We start from the raw sequence: 18,499 nt of genomic DNA, 5'->3' as shown, positions 1-18,499 counted from the left end.
GAAAAGTGAGGCTGCCTTAAATAATTGCTGCCATTTTCTTGAACATTTCAGTCCTTTTTTGCCTTCTCACTGACGATTTCTCAGCTGTGGCTCTGGCCGAAGACTTTAACTATATTTTGTTTAAAACAAGTGCTTTTCAGGTGGCATTTTCATTTTTCACCAATTGTGCTGTGCTTAAATGAACTGCTTGTGAATGCCCACTGGCATAGCTGGGTAGTAAGACACCTTGATATGAAGACTTGTGGGTTTTGACAGTGAGAGAGTCCATCTCCCTCTTATGTATCCCTAGTTAAATAAGTTCTCTCTCTCTCTTCCTATTATTTATTGTTTCTAAAGGAATTAAGATTTTTTTCTCATATTTTCATTTCAGGGCAGATCAGTGAGAATGGAGTTTCTCCAACTTTACCATGCATCTGAATCACTTGCAGAGCTTGCTAAAACACAGATTGCTGGTCCCCACCCCTACAGTTTCTGATTTAGGAGGTCTGGGCTGGGGCTGAGAATTTCTATTAAGTAACGAGGTGATGCTGATGCTCTGGGGATCACACGTGAGAACATCCGACCTACAGTGTTGCTTCTCAAGCCTTATAGTGTGTCATACTCGACTAGGAAGGTACACATACACTCACACCCCAAATTTAATTAAGAATGGGAGGTGGGAAACTGGAATCAGTACTTAGAATGTTTACGAAGTGATTTTGAAGTAGCCAGTCTTCCATTTGTCTGTGAGCAAGCATTTGAATCATTGATTAGGCTAGTGATTCTCCAACTTAAACACGCATAGAAATCACTTGTAAAGCTTATTAAAACAGTCCTCACCCTGTGCTACTGAAACAGCAGGCCTGGGTGGAGCCTATGAATTTACATTTCTAATAAGCTTATGGATGATGCTAATACTGCTGGCCCAAGCACTACACATTGGTAACCCCTGCTGTAGGCAACCAACTACAGGCAGTCCTGAAGTTATGAATGAGATCCGTTCCTACGTGTGTCTTTAAGTTGAATTTGTGGGTAAGTTGGAACAGGTGTGTACAGTTTATAAGCACAGTAAAAGGTTTGGAGCCTTTTCAATGATGTAAAACCTGCAGTGCGGCATCCGAAGGTGATTGTGATGAAGAATTTGCTGTGAGTGGGGGTTGGTTCAGGAGCCCTCGTGGCACAGTGGTTAAGAGCTTGGCTGCTAACTGAAAGGTCACCAGTTCTGACTCCGGCAGCCACTCAGTGGGAGAAGTATGTGGCAGTCTGCTTCCATGAAAGATTTATAGCCTTGGAAACCGTATAGAATGGTTATTGGTTAAGTGCTACAGCTATAAACCAAAAGGTCAGCAGTTTGAATCCACCAGGTGTTCCTTGGAAACTCTTTGGGGCAATTTTACTCCACCCTATAGGTTCGCTGAGTGGGAATTGACTTGACTGCAACGGGTTTTGTTTTTTTTTAAATAGGGTCATTATGAGTCGGAATCTACTCAACAGCAGTGGGTTTGGATTTTTTTGGTTAGGGTTTGTTCATATGTTTCAAAGTGAGGGCAAATTTACATAATGTTAAAGGGCAAGTAAGAGTTGTCCTTAAGTTGGAGGTTGTAACCCGGCAACTTACTGTATCTGATTTCTGAAGATTCTCTGTAATTGATTTAAATAACTGGATTAAATTTAGTGGATGTAGTTCTTCACCTACCTCTAACAGTGTTGAGTTTCTTCCTGTAGTTTTTATGTGATATTAATGTACTATTCCAAACTGCATCGTTCAGTTTTCCAACTCTAGGAGAAAATGAACATCCAAGTTTGTCTTACAGGTATATAGTATAAAAAAAAAAAAAAAAAATTTTTTTTTATAGTATGGTTCTGAATAAAACTTAAAATAGCAAATAATTCTGAAATAAAAGACACAATTAAGGAAATAATTAAGAATTAACAATTAAGGATACAAATGTATCTGAGTACAGGGATGTGTTTTTCTTGTAACATTTGCTTACTTACGATTTGTGAACCAGTGTGTTATCTGGTTGATAGTTTTCCCTCTTCCTAGAGTGCCCTCTGGTGGAAGAAGCTCTGTCCTTTTTTAAAAAAAAGTAGTTCACAGAATGTCTAGAGAGAGCATAGAGTGATTCAGAATTTCATAAAACATAAGTGAACTATGCTTCCTGATCTTGTAATTTAAGTTATTGCTTATGGGATACTAATAAAAAAAGTCAGAATCCCTATAGCATATATGTAGTTTGTGCATATTTTTCCAGAGTATATAAGGTTTACAATCTATTCTAAAGTTTGTAAGAGTGATACTGTATTTTTCAGCATGTCTATTCTCAACTTTTCCAATCTTTTATTCCAGAGTTACTGTTTTCATATCTCTCCATAATGAATATAAAATTGGAAATACTGCAGTAGTATTGCTTTCAACACTCAGGTCTCCCATTATCTGAGCAGACATAATGCTTAATGTTGAAGGTTGAGTGCGCAACTTATTTTCAAATGGTACATTTTCTTTATAATTGATTTTTGGCTTAGAGTGTGGTTTGATGTGTGGTGACTTGTCTAAAGGCCTAATGTTTTGTAGCTCACCTTTTTAAGCAAAGAGCAGCTGCATTTTGAAATGTTTTATCTCAAGTAGACAAGCTGTTTACAGGCTAGACTCTGACATATCCTGACATTTAATGTCTATGTTTGTATTTCTCCCAGGATTAGGCAGCCTTTCTAATTAATTAGTTGCATAGCCTTTTATTAATTCCTTCAAAATTTATAATGTTTTAAATTAACAACATAGATAAGCATACTGCACTTTTTTGGAAAACATGAAATGTTAATTATGTAGCAGAGACATGAATTATATAAACTCTGCTGAATGTTAGAAGATGCTTAGCAACAGTGTTTTCCAAATATAGGGATTTATTATAAACTTATCCTTCTAAGGCTGCCTGTGCCATTTCAGGAGAGTGAATATAAATAGAGCTTGATTTCTTCAAGAAGTGGATTCAGTCATTTTGTTTACAGTGAAAGGAAGTATTTCCTTTGCATCACTAAGAATTTATCTTGAGTATCCTTGTTGATCACACATCATTTCAGCATGTTCATACCAAATACTTGGGCCTTGATAAGATAGCATCACAGAACAGGAAAAGTTAAAACTTTTATTTAAACAATGGTTTTGTTATTATAAGGAGCCCTGGTGGTACAGTGGTTAAGCAATCACTGCTAACCAAAAGGTCAGCGGTTCGAACCCACTCAGCAGGAGAAGGATGCGGCAGCCTGTTTCCATATTTACAGCCTTGGAAACCCTATGGGGCAGTTCTACTCTGTCCTCTAGGGTTGTTAAGAGTCTGAATCGGCTTGACGACAATGGTTTTTTTTGTTGTTGTTGTTGTTGTTACTATAGCACTTAAATAATAAAAGTAAAATCCCTTTGCTGTCAAGTCGATTTTGACCCCTTGGTTCTGACTCCTGGTGACCCTAGAGGACAGAGTAGAACTGCCCCATAGTGTTTCTGAGGCTGCAAGCTTCGCAGAAGCAGACTGCCCCATCTTTCCCCTCGGAGTGGCTAGTGAGTTTGAGCTGCCACCTTACTCAGTCTGACTACTATCACAGCTTTTTTCGATATGGAGAATTTTATCTGTCTTGTTTCAGAGTTCTGAGATATTTATAGCTCATTAGCTACCCGCCCCCACCAATGCCTTATTTATGCAGCACCTACTATGTACAAGGAGGCCCTGGGCAGTGCAGAGGGTTAATAGGCTTGGTTGCTAGCTGAAAGGCCAGAAGGTCACGTCCATCCAGAGGTGCCTCAGGAGAAAGTCCTGGCGGTCTGCTTGAGAAGGTCACGTCCATGCAGAGGCGCCTCAGGAGAAGGTCCTGGCGGTCTGCTTGAGAAGGTCACGTCCATCCAGAGGCGCCTCAGGAGAAAGTCCTGGCGGTCTGCTTGAGAAGGTCACGTCCATCCAGAGGCGCCTCAGGAGAAGGTCCTGGCGGTCTGCTTGAGAAGGTCACGTCCATCCAGAGGCGCTTCAGGAGAAAGTCCTGGCGGTCTGCTTGAGAAGGTCACGTCCATCCAGAGGCGCCTCAGGAGAAAGTCCTGGCGGTCTGCTTGAGAAGGTCACGTCCATCCAGAGATGCCTCAGGAGAAAGTCCTGGCGGTCTGCTTGAGAAGGTCACGTCCATCCAGAGGTGCCTCAGGAGAAGGTCCTGGCGGGCTGCTTGAGAAGGTCACGTCCATCCAGAGGCGCCTCAGGAGAAAGTCCTGGTGGTCTGCTTGAAAAGGTCACGTCCATCCAGAGGTGCCTCAGGAGAAAGTCCTGGTGGTCTGCTTGAGAGAAACCAGCCGTTGGAGCCCGGGGAGCGTAGTTCTGATGTGACCTAGGCAGGGTTGCCACGTGTGGGGTTTGACTTGGTGGCGTCTGGTTATTATGCAAAGTATGCAGCGGTCCAGTTTTTATGAAAGGTCTTCCTTCTCATATTTTAAAAATTATTTTCAATTCTGTTAGCCTTGTTTTCCAAGTTAGAACTAAAATATTGAGTCTCCAAAAATTTAGTATTTTTTGATAAAGTCCAGAGAAGTAGTGGGGTCTGTTGTTGTTATTAATCACCATCGAGTCGTTGCCTACTCGTAGCAAACCTGTGTACAACAGAACAACACTGTCTGATCCTTCGCCACCTTCATGCTTGTTGCTGTGTTTGAGCCCATTGTTGCAGCCACTGTGTCAGTCCATCGCATTGAGGATCTTCCTTTTTCTTGCTGAGTCTCTACTTCCACTGATATCCTTTTCCAGAGACTGGTCTCCACTGATAACATGTCCGAAGTATGTGAGACAAATTCTTGCTATCCTTGCTTCTTTGGAGCATTCTGGCTTTACTTTTTCCAAGACAAATTTGTTCATTCTTCTGGCAGTGCTATGGTATATTCCATATTCTTCACCAACACCATAATTCAAAGGCATCAGCTCTTCAGTCTTCCTTATTCACTGTCCAGCTATCGCATGCATATGAGGTGATTGAAAATACCATGGCTTTGGTGAGGTGCACCTTAGCCCTCAAGGTGACATCTTTGCTGAATTGACTGGGTGGCAACAGGTTTTATATATTTTTTTTGCAGCAGATTTGCCCAACACAATACGTCATTTGCTTTCTTGACTGCTACTTCCATGGGCGTTGGTTGTGCATCCAAGTAAAATGAAATTCTTGACAACTTTAGTCTTTTCTCCGTTTATCATGATGTTGCTTATTGGTCCAGTTGTGAGGATTTTTGTTTTCTTCATGTTGAGGTGTAATCCATATGGAAGTGATCTTTGATCTTCTTCAGTAAGTGCTTCAAGTCCTCTTCACTTTCAGCAAGCAAGGTTGTGTCATCTGCATATTGCAGGTTGTTAATGAGTCTCCCACAAATCCTGATGCCATGTTCTTCATATACTCCAGCTTCTCAGATTATTTGCTCAGCATACAGATTGAATAAGTATGATGAAAAGATAAGGCCCTGATGCACAACTTTCCTGATTTTAAACCACGTAATGTCCCCTTGTTCTGTTCGAATGGCTGTCCCTTGTTCTACGTACAGGTTTTATTTTGGTCTTTCTTGTAGGTGTGTGGATATTATCCTGTCACTGACAGTGCTGTGTTTTTTGATAGATCTTGAAATGTTCTTTTTAACAGTGAACACAAGGCAGTTCATCTTTAATTTGTCATTTCTGGCATAGTAGACCATATGATTGTCCAATTCAAAACCATTTTAGTTCACTAATGCCTGGGATATTGATCTTCAATCATTCCATTTCATTTTTGACAACTTTCAGTTTTCCTTGATTTATACTTTGTACATTCCATGTTACGATTATTAACGGATATTTGCAGCTGTTTCTTCTCATTTCCAGTTGTGCCACATCAGCCAAGGAAGGCCCCAAAAGCTTTACTCCATCCACCTCATTAAGGTCATTAAGGCCGACTCTACTTTAAGGATGCAGCTCTTGCCCAGTCATATTTTGAGTGCCTTCCGACCTGAGCAGCTCATCTTCCTGCACCATACCTGGCAGTGTTCTGCTGCTATCCATGAGGTGTTCACTGACCTTTTTTTTTTTTCCCCCAGAAGTAGATTGCCAGGTTCTTCTTCCTAGTTTGTTTTAGTGGAGTCTAGTAGAAAGCATATGGTGAGCTTTAGATTCAAGTGCTACCATTACCTTCAATTAGCTGAGAGACATTGGATAAGCCATTTATTGTCTTTAGCTCCATTTCTTCATCTCCTAAACAAGGATCACGTATTTTTCTTTAAAAGTTCTTATATGAGGTTTAAAACATACAGTCTGGCAGCATTGTTCGCGGTTCATGTAGGTTCTCAGTCCTTCTTTTCCTTTGCCTCTGAATGCTCGTATTTAAATATCTTTTTTTTTTTTAATCCTGTTTTATATTTATGCATTTCTGTGGTAGAAGGTTATTTGATTTTCGGTAATGTTTCTGATATTTTATGAAGTTCATGGTTATCTTTGTAGAAGTAACATTAGGGAAATCTGGCAGATTCCTTTACCTTGCTAGAGTCATGATTTTTACAGAATCAAGATTAGTAAAAGTCTTGTCCACCAATGAGAATATGCAAGTAGAGTTAGGTATGGCTTGTCTTGAGGGAGTGTCCCTGACAGATTTTCTTGCCGAACTTGGGAGCTTTCCTGCCTTATATAAGCAGAGTCACTGTGTCCCTACTGCCCCCACCCTACTTTAGAGTCCACTGTAGTTTTGTGGAAAGCAACAAAAATAATAATAAGTGGTACAAATTTAATTGATGTGTGCATCGTGATTATCATTGTAATAAATGCATTTCATAAGGTACTATATCTTTATTTATTATTGTAGTTGGATAAATAAGTAATACTTTGCAGTATAATATCACATAAGACAAGAATTTTTCGCCTCTATTTTATAGTCTTGAAATGTAGTGATAGAATATATTTGTGATATTGGATTTTTCCTACTGCATAAAATATTATGGTTATTATGTAAAAGATGGATTTTTTTTTTTTTTTTTTTTTGGTCCAAAGTAGGTATTTTAATATTGCTTTTGCTGCTCGTTTAAAATGACTGGAGTGGAATGGTTTGTTTCAGAAAAACAGGTGTTGGTTTTGATTCTGTTTAAGCTCTAAGTGACATATACCATTTACTTTGCTAGTGGAAAATTTTCTAGGTTGTCTTGCCAAGACTGTAAAAGTATGAAACTTGAGGAAAGGTTTTCTTTCTAATTAAAACAATCACAAAAATAAAACCAGTCTATCTATTTCTGAGTTATTCGTGATTCCTTTTATCCCTTTACTTTTCCTTATCAAATCCCGTGAGATCCATTTTTAAAATACATTGAGAATCTGACCTTTTTTTAAAAAAAACTATTTCTATTGCAACCATCATAAGTCCAAGCCATCAGCATCTCTTATCTGGACTATTGCAATATCTTCTTCCTGCCTCCTCCTCCCCTCCCTTTCCCCCATCTCTCTTTTTTGTTTGCATTGCCTGACCCGCAGGACTTTGAATTACGGTTTTGGAGATGAGAGGTCTGGATAAGACATATGGACTTGGGAGTTGTCAGCAATTATTTGGTGACTGAAGCCATTGAAATTGATAAAATCACTGAGAGAGAGTGGAGTTCAGTTATTCATTCATTTATAGAGCCAGACACTGTACTAGGTGAATAAGACTCATGGACCTAAGTCCTCTTGGAGCTCAAGATGCATAGGGACATGTGAGAGTTTAACAGGTAATTACAGTCAGGCCTGTTGGGTGTTGTGTGAATGATCAGGGAGATGTTAGAATGCTAAAGAAAAGAGAAGAGGGATCCTGAGGAGCACCACCATTCAAAGGATCAGCACAATTTAAAGTTTAGGTTGTTAAAAAAGATCTGGCATAGTAAGGAAGCTAAGGAGTGGCTAAAAGATATGAGAAGAGAACCCAAAGAAAGTGGTGACTGAAATAAAAGGAAGGATGCTTTTCAGAGAGGAAGTAATTAGAAAAAATAGTAATATTAATACTAACTGAGTACTTGCAGTGTGTCAGGCACTGTTTAAAGCACCATACATGTATTAACGTGTTTCTTCCTCACAGCGGCTTTATGACATTGTCTTCATTTTACAGATGAGGAAACTTGGAACGGAGAGGCTAAGGAACTAATAGCGGTGCCAGGAACAGCAGTGTGGTAGACCACAGAGGCATCAGGTGCTTAGTTTGTTACCAGGAAAATCACTGGGGCCTTAGAGGAGAGTAGTTCTAGTGGGATCCTGACTTCTTACTGGGGTACTGTTTTAATCCACCAAGCCGTGCATCTTCAACCTCTCTTGACATAAGAATTGTGCTGGAATCATCCTTGCCTTCAACTCCCCCCCCCCCTTTTTTTTTTTTAACTATTAGTGTTTTAATAAAGGTGCTAAGGCAGGTAAGTAAATAATTTGATATTAAAAATTTGAAATTAAAAACTATATTTGTAAGAAAGTTTTGTTTAAATCCGGGACTGGAGAAATGACTTAATCCTGATGTTTTAGAGTTAGAGAAGTCCCTCAGAAATCATTTGTTATGTTCCCATATTTCACGGGTAAGGAGAGATTGTATCCAAGCTCAGACCATTACTGAGGTATAAGCCTTGGCCCACAATCCGGTTCTTGACTAGTGTACCTTTCTCAGTGCCATTACTTTTAAAATTAACATTTGAAAGTGATAGGGTGTCATGGATTGAATTGTGTCCCCTAAAAAGATGTATTCACTTAGCTGGGCCATGATTCTCAATATTGTGTGATTGTCCACCATTTTTTGTGATTTTCCTTTATGTTGTAAATCCTATCACTATGATGCAATAAGATAGATTAGCAGCAGTTATAGGGATGAGGTCTACAAGATTAGGTAGTGTCTTAAGCCAATCTCTTTTGAGATATAAAAGAGAGAAATGAGCAGAGAGACGGGGTCCTCATACTGCCAAGAAAGCAGCTCCAGGAGCGGAGTGCATCCTTTGGTTCTGAGGTTCCTGTGCCGAGATGCTCCCAGACCAAGGGAGGATCGATAACAAGGACCTTCCTTCAGAGCTGACAGACTGAGAGCCTTCCCCGAAGCCCACGCCCTGGATGCGGACTTCTAGCCTCCTGGACCGTGAGTGTGCAAGAATAAGCTTCTCTTTATTAAAGCCATCCACTTACATCCAATTAGCAGCACTAGATGACCAAGACAATGACTAAGACATAGGGGGATCAGAATAAAGCTGGCTCCTGTGATCAGTTTAAGTTACACGACTCACTTGTAACATAGAGAACCACAATACCCTCTTTGTGGGTATTCTGTTTGATTTCTGTTAATAAGCAGCGAGAAATAGAACTCTCCCAGTGATACATCAAGTGATACTAATCACCTTGTCTGTACTTAATACAGAGTGGAGGAAGAGTAAAGACTCTAAATAAAACATAACTTTTCTGGATTTCTGTTTTGAAGAATGTACATTTTAAAAGAGTCTTAGATTTTGTCATATTTTGTTTTTAGTTTTCTTATGGAAATGTCTGAGTATGTTATGAAATTTCACGCCCAACGTTTACAATTCAAATCTGAAATCCAGATGCCCATGTTTTATGTTACTTCTTCATATAAATTAAGTTCCCGTAGGGTAGATAGTAATTCACAAGAGTGTTGTTACTCCTGTGATCGGTTTAAGGTTGTTTGTTAGTTTCTTGTGAAAGAACTTAATCGCAATCTGAAAAATAACATAGTTTAGTAAGCACTCCATATAAAATTTTAGGGTTTCATATGTATGGTGCAAAGCGGTGTTTGTTAATTGATCTGGAGCAGAAGGTTTTGAAGATCATAAATTCAGAGTAGTTGTTCTTGTCCTGAAAGTGGTTGTATCTGGATATTGATGTGGGGCTTGAGGGACAACATGTCGTACACTGGAAGGAGTGTGTTGACATTAGGCTTGCCTGGAGCATTTTGCCTTCTCATTGTGTCTTGTTTTCATTCCCAAAACTTTTAGAAGCATTGGAAAATAAAATAATGAAAACACAATGACACATATACTGTTTAATTAGTCACACCTGTTTTTTGTTTCAAAGTTATGTTTCTTAGGAACATAGAAGTGTTGCTTTGTTTGTTTATACTTTAGAAATTAAGCTTAGTAAGAAAAGGAAACGTCAGAGATTGCTTGTTGTAAGCTGTATTCCTTTATGATGTACATGTGTCCATGTGTTCCTATAATTATCTTCTGCTTTAATATTTTAAAAAATTTCATCTCTTGACATAAGTTGTATAGTGTGGTCTCATTAGTAATGGTTGATGCCCAATAACTTAAGCTTAGCATTTATAGACTTTTAAAGCTGAAAAAATAGAGAAAATGTATTTTCATTTAATAAATGAGTTAACTGAGGATCAGAGAGGCTAAGTTTTATTTAAAGTCACACCTTGAGCTAGAGCCAAACCTAGAGTCATTAAGGATTGGTTACATTAGTATGATATAGCTACCAAAAAACAAAACAAAACCCGTTGCCGTTGAGCCGATTCCAACTCATAGCAACCCTATAGGTCAGAGTAGAACTGCTCCGTAGGGTTTTCAAGGAGCACCTGGTGGACAGGGATTCTTTATTTTTGTAAGCTCTGATATTACATTTAACATTTATTCATATAAACTCTGTTTTCCAATTTAACATGTTTTCAGAAATAGTATATATGTATGGAAACCCCTGTGGCATAGTGGTTAAGTGCTACGGCTGCTAACCAAAAGGTCGGCAGTTCACATCCACCAGGTGCTCCTTGGAAACTCTACGGGGCAGTTCTGCTTTGCCTTATAGGGTTGCTATGAGTTGGAATCAACTCGATGGTGATGGTTTTTTTGGGGGGGATTTATGTATATATATATTTTTGTGTGTGTGTTTGTGTGTATGGTCGATTAGCAACCTTGCTCAACTCTCTTATTAGTACTAATAGTTTTTCTTTTGAGTATGTTGAATTTTCTGGGTAGATGGTTGTCATACACAAATAATTGTAGTTTTATCTCTTCCTTTTTATCCTTTTACCTCTCATTCTATGTTTTTCTATCAGTAATGACCAGGGCTTCCAGGACTGTGTTATCCAGTAGCAGTGATAGCATTCTTACCCGTTTTAAAGAGAGTGTGTATTAAGTTTCTTCATAAAGTGTAATGTTTGCTAAAGATTTTTGGAATATAATGTTTATAAAGTCAAGTTATTTTCCAGAGGTTTTTGGATTATAATCTTTATCAAGAACACTTTGCTAAGAGTATTTTAAATTTTTTTGTCATTATAAATAGGTATTGAATTCTATCAGATATTTATTGTGTCAATAAAAATAATTATTTGATCATTTTCATTTTAGTCTGTTAATGTAGTGAGTTAATTAATAGAATTTTTGATGAACTGCCCTCACATGCCTGGAATAACCCCTACTTGATCAAGTATACGTTATTTTCTAATATACTGTTACATTTAGTTAGCTAATTATTTTTAGAATTTTTCAGTATGCTCATAAGTGAAAAACAATTTTTTTTTTCCTTGTTCTTATTTGATTTTGGAATCAAGGCTACATTAGCCTCATACAATGTTTGGATAGTTTTATTGTTCCTCACCTGTGAAAACCATCAATTTATGTATACTGTGAAAAAAAAGAAAAAAGTTGTTTTTAAAAATCCCATAGGATTGTTATCTCTGTCATGATCCAGTGAGGAGATAGAAATCATGCCAGTCATTTTAACAGAGAGAACTTAATATAAAGAATTGATAATCAGTTATAAAGTTATTAACTCAGTAATTTAAAGGGTAAAAAATAACTAAGTTATCACCGAAGTAGCAACTGCAGGAAGCTGCTACCACCTCTAGAGCTAGGCAAACAAAGAGAAAAGGTTGGAATTATTAAAACCTAGAAGCTAAGCTGTACCTCAGCCCTCTGAGAACCGGCAGTGTTGTGGCTGGTGCCTGGAAGGCTGACTCAGACTTCTGAGAAGGTAGCACTGGCAGGCTGGTGCTGATATCTCTTAGGCATCTGAAAAGGTTCTAAGAGTGTTGGAAAAACTATGATTTTTTAGCTACTGATAGGGGAAAGATCTGTTTCATAAGTGTTGGTAGAGCAATGTTCAAAGGAATAGCAAACAGATAGGAAGCCTGTGGGAAGTAAACTAAACAGGAAGGAGCAAGTCCCTCCTTTCCTCTTCAGCTTCACAGGTCTCCCTTTGGCATCTCCCTCTAGCATTGGCAAAGTCTACCTAACTTGGAGCAGAAATGTAGTTTGCAGAGTCTCAACCCCAGTATCACAAAACGGGGTATAGAAGTGTGGTTTTGGAGTTGAGAGTCAATAATTTAATAATTAGCTCAATTAAAAACTAATTCACATATTAACCTCTGTATGAGTTACAAAGGAAGTCATAAAGGGAATTAAATATAAAGAATAGAATGATAGGAAAAAAGTCTATTATTAAAATTTCTCTAAGAGGAGATTGGAGCCCTGATGACACAGTGGTTAAGAGCTCGGCTGCTAACCAAAGGTTGGCAGTTCGAATCCACCAGCTGCCCCTTGGGAACCCTATGGGGCAGTTCTGCCCTGTCCTATAGGGTCGCTATGAGTCAGAATCAACTCGATGGCAACAGATAAGGGTAATACAAGAGAGGGTTAAAACTTTTAATATATTTTAAGGCAAGTAAGAGTTAAAAATAAATGTGTTCAGCTGAAGTAGTTGGAAAAGATCAACAGAGTAAACCTAAAGAAGGAAATAAATTAAAATATACAAGGATGAAAGTCAATGGAATGGAGTTTAAAACAACAAAATAAAGTTTAAAAAATCTTGTTCTTTGAAAAGATTTTTAAGATTTAGTTAGACCGGGGTCTAGTCAAGGGAAAGAAACTATATTGGTCAATTGGTTTTGGTGGAGGAGAAAAGAAGATGCAAATAAAATACAAAATGAAAAGGAAATAGGTACAGATGAGCTAGAGCTTTAAAAAACATAAATGTTTTCTTAGGATATTAAAAGCCCTGTAGAGGAATATTGTGGGACGTCTATCTCATTGGCTTGTCTACCAGTTTCCTTGTGGCCACATGATTAACTTTACTTCAATTAACTATACTTTCTTAATTTAAGTGTGTATGTAAGAATTTCTAGGATAACCAGTAAAATAACAGAAGTAGAGTGTATAACCTCAAAACTAGCAGAAGGCAAAATGCAATATGAAAAGAAAAAAAAACAAAACCAGTGAGTTCAAAAGAAGGCAAAGAAAAGAGGTAGAAGGGATTCCAGTATAGCTATATTAACATTAGACCCAGTAATTTTTAAAGCAAAAACATTCCTAGATATAAAGATGGGCACTGCATATTGGAAAAATATTTAGGGACCCATAATTGTTCTAAGCTGTATGCACTTGATAAGGTGACTTTGAAATGTATAAAGCAAAAAATCTCTAGTTACAAGGAGAAATGAACAAATTTATCATGTTAATACAGAGTTTTGACACATTTCTGTCAGTAGTTTAGGATAAAGAAGGTTTGAACAACACAGCAAAATTTACTGGATATATATTTGGAGCGCTGAGATCAACAAGAGTGTACATATCCAAGCACATGTAGAACATTTATGTATATGCTGTAGAACCAAATCTCAGTAACCAAAATAATAAAAAAAAAAATCAATTTCATGGAAACCTTGTTCTTGGATCAAAATTTTAAGTTAAAAATCAGTAAGTTAAAAACTCCCATAGTTTTGAAATTAAATAATTCTAAATAGCTCATTGGTCAAAATTTTAATGTGTAAAGGAAAAGCTATTTAGAATTGAATGATGAAAATATATCAAAGTTTATGGTATGGAGCTAAAGCAGTGCTTACAGGGCAATTTACAACCTGAAATTCTTATGTTAGAAATGAAGAAAGGCTGAAAAATAATGAGCTGTGTATTCAACTTAAGCTATTATAAAATAATAAATCCTAGAAAACAAAGATTTACTGAATATTAGAATAGAAATTAATGGAATAGGAAAAAAATCCAAGAAAGAAGTAGAATGCTTTTATGTACTATTACATAATAACTGTCCCCACTTCACTCAATGCTACCCCCACCACCCCTGCATGGTCATTGTGGGTGCTGAAGTTAGCTAAATCCCTGCTCAGTTTCTCTCCTCCCAGTTATCCATTAGAAACCTTTCTCGGGCAGCTCTATGACTTTGTTTAGAACACAGTTTTTAGGGCTTTATGGGGAAGGGAGGCAGAAAACTATTGCTGCAGCTTTTCTCTAGATCTCAATTACTTGCCTTCCTTAAATTACCCAAATCATCATCCAGGCCACTTGTGCTCTCTATTTGTTTCTTCTTACATCATTTCTGGTTCTTCCAGGTTGCTTGTTTTCTGTTTTTGTTTTGACATTTCTTATTAGAAGCTTTCTGTAGATCTTTGGATGTTTTTCATATTGAAAGTGGCGGGCCCTAAAAATTGACTAGATAGTCTAAAACCATTGTAGGGCTTGTGAGCTGTGGACTTCAGTGTGGTGTTTTCTGTACAGGCCATTTCCTTGGGGCACCTTTGTCAGTATCTTTACTGGAAGAGAGCCTCTCACTTAATTTACCTATTCGATATGGTTCCCTTGCCTTTAACTGCTTTGTGCCCCCCATCTAGAAACCCTTTGTGTTACTCTAAAGAGTACATCCTCCAGATGTAGGGAACTGGAGGGCTATCTGACTCCATGAAGTTAGGGGAAGCTTGAGGGTTTGACTGTCCCCTACCAGACTTCTAATTTTCCATTTTAATCTCAACTTTACTATTTTTTTTTTTCAGAGGTGATTGGGGCTCCCCAGTTTTGAGCCCCATCCCACTCCCTTTTTTGGTGGGTGTGTGTGTATGCAGAGGACATAAATCTGGTTGCTTTCATATTTTTTTCACTTTATACTTGGGAAGCAGAATTCCTGGGTCTGCTATGTTCAATTACCAGTTACTCATCTGCTTTCCAGCTTCCAAAATTTTTTGTTCCAATTGTATTGCTTTCTTCCCTAGTCTGTTTGTCATTTTGGGTTTATGCTTTTTTTTTTTAAAAAAAATTCTTTTCCTGTCATGTTAGTGGGGTTTTAGGAGGCACCAAATAGCATTTAATCTACTGTCTTTACTTGGTATGAGTGCCTTTTTTTAAAACCTTTATTTTTTAGCTCTTCATTGGATATGCTCAGTAGTGGCCTCTTTTCATTAAAAGTTTATCTTAGAAATTGTCAATTTACTTTTTATTTCTGCCTAGAGAATAAGATGGGTGATCAAGTAAGCTAATGTTTTGGATAAAAAAAAAATTAAGGCCTTATGACTCATTTTCTTTGCATGACTTATAATTGAACTTAAAAAGCAACTAAAAAAGGCGTTTCAAAAATATTTTTAGAATTGACTGCATTACTGCTAAATACATATTTGTCTATCATTTGGATATGTTAAGTTGTGCTGTGTTCATCACAGAATCAATATTTGTATTTTAGTATCTCTTAGCTTACGAAAACTCCATGTTTCTTTATTCTGATGCCTTTTCTCTCACCTTTTGTGAATTACTGCTATTTTCTTGCTATCTGTCCTCATTGATGTGGAAATTTTGCCCAGCTTTAAACTCTGTAGTTTTTTATTAGAAACCATAGAGTTTTTTTGTTTTATAAACACACATTTTAATATTGTATATGGTTTTTTAAAACTATATATTGCCTGCCCTTTCCAAACCCCTTCCTCGAATGAAAATAATTGACCTCTTTTATTGTCAAATTTCATGCTTACCTGATGGAATAAATGTGGCAGGAAAAATATTAGGCCACTTCCCTTGTTTCAGTTTTTAGTATCTCAGTACTGGTCCAAATTAGAAATCTTGACAAGTATTGTTAGATAGTCATTTGGGACATGAAGTCAGAGTCTTCTGGTCTTTTGATTACTTCTATTTATGTTAGATTTTCTAGTAAGGTGCTATTAAATACAGCTCAGCTCTCTATTACTAAAGTCTGCTTTTATTTTTTATGCTGCTGCCACATTTAACTAATAAGTTTGTTGGAGTGTGAGACAACTCATTTAACATAGATGTTCATTTTTGGGCCAAAAACTGTGAAGGATCTGAAGATTATATCCTACTTGTGAGGTAACTGTTTTACGAGTGCTTGCAGAAGACACAATATTCCTGGGTCAGAATCAAAAGACAGGATATTACTCTCAGCAACAGACATAGCCAGAGTTTATCAGCATTTGCAACACTTCTCTAAGTTCTCACAGAGCAACACGAGGAGGGCTGGGTACGCCTGAGCCCATCCAAGTTTGCATCATCAGAAGGGAACCATGAACCTGAAGAACCTGAATCTTTTATAATGGGTGATAAGAATGTCTGCCCTTTGCTTTGGAGGGAGGCACTGCCTGTATGTTCCTATATGCAAACATCCTTCAAGAGAGAGTCTGGGACAAAGGCATTCAGTGCATCTGCTCACGAGATAAGCATCAATGGGAGAGAGGTGTGAAAAATTACCTTTCAACATTTTAGAAGGCAAAAAAACCTAATAGGTATTTATAAGATAGATCTAATAAGTGACTTATAGATTTTTAGATAGGAGAGAATATCCTAAGAAATTTTCCCTGGAAAATAGTGATATTTTTATATATATACCCTTACTTTTGTGTAGCTTCACAAGTTACAAAACTTAGCCTATTAGCCCCCACAGTTAGCCTTTTAACTCAGAGACTTGCATATATGGTAGCCTCACACTGATAATTATTTGAAAAAGATTACTGTGGGTCTATTTTTTGAGTGTCTTTGTAGTATTCACTATTTTTTCTTAGTAATAAAAGATACCCAGCCCTCTGTTTTTGGCAGTTTGTGTCTGCCTCCCTTGTATCAGTGTCTTCTGTTTTCTCTATAAAAGTTTAAGTAAAGGAAAACAAGTAGGAAGTTGAAATGGTATTATTCCAATTTAATAGAAGTTCACTGTGGTGTAATGTTGTAGACAAAAGAGGTTAAAAAATGATGGAGCAAACTAGATTTCTAAGAGGTTTCTGAGACTAAAATTCTTCAGAATGGGACTTCGTTGTGCACTGGAACACAAATGTGGCACCTCATTTAAAAGACTGTAAAGCATAGAGCACACAGGGACTTTGCTGGCCTCTGGACTTGAGGTCCTTGCCTCAGATCTAAGGGCCCCAAATCTGGCAATATGGAATGCTCTTGGGACATTCAGGCCCGTCTGTGTTTAAACTCTAGACAAGTAGCAAAAAAACAAAGAACTTAGCGTCTTTCACATCCTAGGTTAGCATGATCTCTTTTTAAATTACTTTGACTTTCAAGGAAATTTGACCATCTTTTTGGCTCCTCTGGTATTTTACTATTCTGGTTCTACTCCTCTATCTCTTCCAATTAATTCTTTCTCTTTTTTTAAACCATCATTTCTTCCTATGTTCTCCAAATGATGGGCTTTCTAAGATTCATCCCTCAGCCCGTATTCCTAAATCCCTGATCCCTCTCTAGCCTCTCTTTGTAGATCTCTTCCATTCTTACAATGTCAGATCTCATGTGTGTGCACATAACTCTGAAGTCTGAATTTCTCTCTCTGGAGTTCCAAGACCACATTTCCAACTGCCAGCTAAATATTTCTTTTCAGATGTTCTGCCAATACCATACAAAATTTTAACTCTGGTTTGATGTATTAACAAAAAGAGCCTGGGCAAAAAGTGTGTGATTTAGTATTTTACTCTTTTAAAAGAATTTCCTTAAATGAATTATTTTGGTAAACCTTAATGGTTTTTTATGGAGGTTTTGTAAGTTCTTTTCATGTTTGTAAAATTTTGTCTTCTCATATGTAATATCAGTTTGTCATATTTTCACTGCTGAAACTATGCATTAGGACTTTTGCCTTTATCGTCCCCTCCTTTCTTCTCCCCTATCTATCACAAGCACATAAATTCTTCAGCACTGTAATATGCATGGGGTTTGGGGTTTTTATTATTATTTTTATTGGTTCAGTTTGCATTTATGGGGTAAAAGATAAATGCTGTGTTATCTTTTCTTTGTAGGTCTCTGTGCTTTGCGAAGAGTCCTGAAGAAACACCCCAATATCCCTGACAGCAGGGTGGCTGGATTGGTGAAGATTACTCTGAATGATTTTTTGAAGGGGATGAATGACATCAGGCCCAGTGCCATGAGAGAGGTGGCAATTGATGTCCCAAAGGTAAGTCATTTGTATACCATACTAGCCACACTGTTTGAATTAAACTGTGAAAGAAACTGAGACTCCAGGGAGACTGCATACCTAGGTTAAACTTTTTTTTTAAAACTGTAATTACATTGAAATAATTGCAGATTCACATGCAGTTCTAAGAAGTACTACGGGGAGACCTTGTGTATCCTTCACCCAGTTTCCCCCAATGGTAACATCTTACAAAAATATTAACAATGATACGATCTACCATTCTTACCCAGATTTACCCATTTTTACTTGTACTTATTTCTGTGTGTGTGTATACGAGTCCCTGGGTAGTGCAAGACTGGCCCCATGGTGTAATGGTTAGCAGTCTAGACTCTGAATCTAGTGAT

General features: G+C 37.5%; 1 protein-coding gene across 5 annotated transcripts in view; it reads left to right on the top strand.

Annotated features, from left to right (window-relative positions):
• Positions 1-18,499, top strand: part of SPATA5 (spermatogenesis associated 5) — a 350,714-nt gene that overhangs the window by 23,461 nt on the left and 308,754 nt on the right. For all 5 annotated transcript variants that reach the window (XM_049885372.1, XM_049885371.1, XM_049885374.1 and 2 more), the window contains exon 10: positions 17,980-18,134. In XM_049885372.1, the coding sequence (XP_049741329.1) occupies positions 17,980-18,134 (155 nt within the window). The remainder of the gene's footprint in view (positions 1-17,979; positions 18,135-18,499) is intronic.

Source organism: Elephas maximus, chromosome 5 (genome assembly GCF_024166365.1).
Source record: "Elephas maximus indicus isolate mEleMax1 chromosome 5, mEleMax1 primary haplotype, whole genome shotgun sequence".
In the NCBI taxonomy this organism is placed as follows: Eukaryota; Metazoa; Chordata; class Mammalia; order Proboscidea; family Elephantidae; genus Elephas; species Elephas maximus.
The sequence above is the reverse complement of the archived record's forward strand: the minus strand, read 5'-3'. Positions and strand labels throughout refer to the sequence as shown.